The sequence below is a fragment of the Nuphar pumila genome, chromosome 4 (assembly GCF_984573655.1).
Source record: "Nuphar pumila chromosome 4, dmNupPumi1.hap1.1, whole genome shotgun sequence".
NCBI lineage: Eukaryota > Viridiplantae > Streptophyta > Magnoliopsida > Nymphaeales > Nymphaeaceae > Nuphar > Nuphar pumila.
Genome location: NC_143252.1, coordinates 137696082 through 137699185, shown reverse-complemented (window position 1 = coordinate 137699185; position 3104 = coordinate 137696082). Strand labels below are relative to the sequence as shown.

General features: G+C 39.1%; 1 protein-coding gene across 1 annotated transcript; it reads right to left on the bottom strand.

The window, feature by feature from the left end:
* Nucleotides 1-508: 508 nt before the first annotated feature.
* Nucleotides 509-1396, bottom strand: LOC149841233 (mavicyanin-like). Its single transcript, XM_090005217.1, has 2 exons — nucleotides 1255-1396; nucleotides 509-1012 (listed from the first exon to the last, which is right to left on the bottom strand). Exons 1-2 carry the CDS (start codon nucleotides 1394-1396, stop codon nucleotides 657-659), a joined length of 498 nt encoding a protein of 165 aa, XP_089861343.1. The 3' UTR covers nucleotides 509-656.
* Between the last annotated feature and the right edge of the window lie 1708 nt (nucleotides 1397-3104).

Below are 3104 nucleotides of genomic sequence, written 5' to 3'. Positions count from 1 at the left end.
TAGGGTTCAACCTTTTGTCCATAATTTCAAATACGGGCCACATCCTTCATGAAGTTCCAAATATGGGTCAAACTTTTCTTGAACACTGTAGTGTCGACCTCAGGTCATGTTGGAAAGCACGAGTCCTTTATGAACTAAAAAGTAATTATCCTCATAAAAAAGGAAAAATAAACTATGTAAACTTTTAATGATAAAGGTTATTAAATGATAATAATAAATGCAGGCGCTTGTATGACAATTGTAAGAAAAGTTTGGCTATATTTAGAATTTCAGAAACGTGTGGCCCATATTTGGAATTTGAGGAAAAAGCTCGGGCCTTAAATGAAATTTAACCAAAAATGAGTTTACCTCGCCGAAAGTTAAGTTAAAAAAAAAAGAAGGCTGGATAGCAATTTAATGTCTGGTTTGCTTCTCAGAGCATATGATCGGTCACTGATTCACTACTCTTTCTAAAGTTCCTTATCCATTTATTAGAATGATGATCTCAACAAATCCCACATATTTCTCTCAAAAAACAAATACCACATTAAATCTTGCTACAAAATGCAGCACGCAATGATCAATTGTGACAAACACCTACATAGATTACAGAAAGTTGAGAAAAAGAGATGTGGAAAATCAATGGAGAAATAGGGCACTGTCTCTCCCCTGGCACTTCATGCAAGAAGTGCTGCAATGGCGGCAACGATGGCCAGTAGACCAGCCTGGACAGAGTTGGCGGCAGACTTGGAGGTGGTGGTCGGCGTCGAGGGGGTGGCTGGTGTCGAGGGGGTAGCCGGAGTCGAGGAGGGTGTGGTTGGCGTGCCGGATGCTGAAACTGTTACCGACATCTTCATCCCACCGGTGCAATGGCCGGGTGTGCCGCAGATGAAGTAGTGAGTCCCTGGTGTTTTCAATGGGATGGTGGTGGCGCCACTGCTGGTGTCCGAATTTAGAGGGCTGGATGCCGAGCAGCTGTCATAGTCTGACGACGATACCTCTATCACAGTGTGAAAGGATGTGTACTGGAAAACTGTCATTAGATCAATGACCACACACGGGTATCATTAGAATCATAGAGAGAGGTGCAGGTGTGTGTCAATTTTTTCAGACGAATTGATGCAACAAGAGGCTGAATCTCAATGGATCGTGGCAATAAGGTCACTCTATCACTTCCAATACTCTTCACGTACTTAATGTGTGCATCAATTTAGTATTGATGTTTGTAGAAATAGATGAAATGGCAAATGTAAGAGAAGGGGATGAGAGACTAACCAAGATTGTCGCCAACAACGAACGTTTTGCCACTGATCCACGTAGAGTAGTCGACTGCCTGTGCCCAACCATTGCTATCACCAACAGTATAGTCCTTTGCAGAAGTCGGAATGACAAATGCAAACAAAGCAAGGGCAGCCATGGTTGTGTATGCCATGGCCATTTTCAGAGAGAGAGAGAGAGATTGGGCTGTTGAGAGAGTTGGGTATATAGCTTTTATAGAGAAACCAGGCAGCCACTTTATCGGTTAAATGATAGAAAAAAAAATGATAAAGAAGTGGGCGGATGCTTCAGCTAAACTCTATCCCTACCTAACGAGGGTGGCAGCTGCTTTTTACTTTATGAAACCAGCAGAGTTAGTAGATATGAATCCGAGTACCGGGTGTAAACTAGTCAGATTCTTGTAATATATAGTTGAATAGAGGTTTTCATGACCGACTAGTGTAATTAAAGAAAATGTTCATAATGATGTTGACAGCAGCCTAAATAAAAGCTGATCAATTTTCAATATTTGGGTGCCTATCACAAAGGAATACTAAAGCAGAGTTGCGTTAAAAGAAAATGATTCCTATAAATGAAGAACAGCCTAAATCAAAGTTGACCAACTCCCAAGTATTTGGTTGCCTCGATTTTGCATTTTGTTTGCAAAAACTTTGACAAGTGATTGTAGGCATACTTGAATAGATGGCACCATGTATGTGGTTAATAGAAAAATGGCGAAGTATATATTTTCCAAATTAAGAACCAAAAATTAAATTTTTACTTCGTCCAAAAAAATTAAATGATTACTTATTTTTGTTGTTGTATTATTTGGATATAATGAACATAACTTTTCCATTTAACTTGGAAAATGAGGTGTTTTGGACGTCATAGAAAGCTTCTTATTTAAGAAGTTTCCAGAATTGCCAAATGGACTTTTGCTTTTCTTTTTTTCGTATATTCGCTGCAGCTTTTGAGGTGAATGAATGAATCCTAACCATGAGACCATCAATGAGCCCGAGGGATAGGGTCATTAGAACAAAGCCTTCTCAGCCTTGAGGGATAGGGTCAATGAGCTTGAGGTATTTGGGACCTGGGTCTGCTTAATTCTCATTTATTTTCATATAGATATATGGACTTTCCATAAAAAATGTCTTGTATTTAGTGCTTAGGTATAATACAGAACTAAAAAGTTGAGGAAATTCTTGCACTTTTGGTGGCATGGTATGAGAGGGGATCCCTCTGGGATATGAACCCGATCCCTTTGTAACAAGCTCTTATAAATACTCTTTTAGGGTTTTCTTGTTAAGTTAGCTTATTTTTGTGAGTTTGGGCATCATATGTGGTTTTAGGGTTTTCTTTGACAGAGAGTTGTTATCTACCTTTGTAATCCCTTTTTTGATAGTAAAAATCTCTACTCCTTCGCTGCCCATGGACGTAGGCCTTTGGCTGAATCATGTAAATTGTGTCATTGTATGTGCTTGTTTTCCTCTCTCTCTGTCATGTTTATTCTACTGTGTAACTTTCTAACAAACCGGTATCAGAGCACTAGTTTGTTTTGGAAATGCATGATGACAACTAAGTTCAAGATTCAGAAGCTTGATCACACCAATAGTTTAATTTTATGATAAGTGAAGATGTGAGCCATCCTTACTCAAAAAGGGTTAAAAAGGCATTGTTGGCTCATGAAAAGATGTTGACTATATTGACCAATGATCAGAAGGAGGAGATGGATGACAAGGTCATGACAACGATACAACTCTGCTAATCTGATGAGGTTTTGTGAGAAGTAGAATGAGAAGATTGTTGCTTCGTTGTGGCTCAGACTGGAGTCACTTTACATAACAAAGTTCCTTACCAGTAAGTTGTAT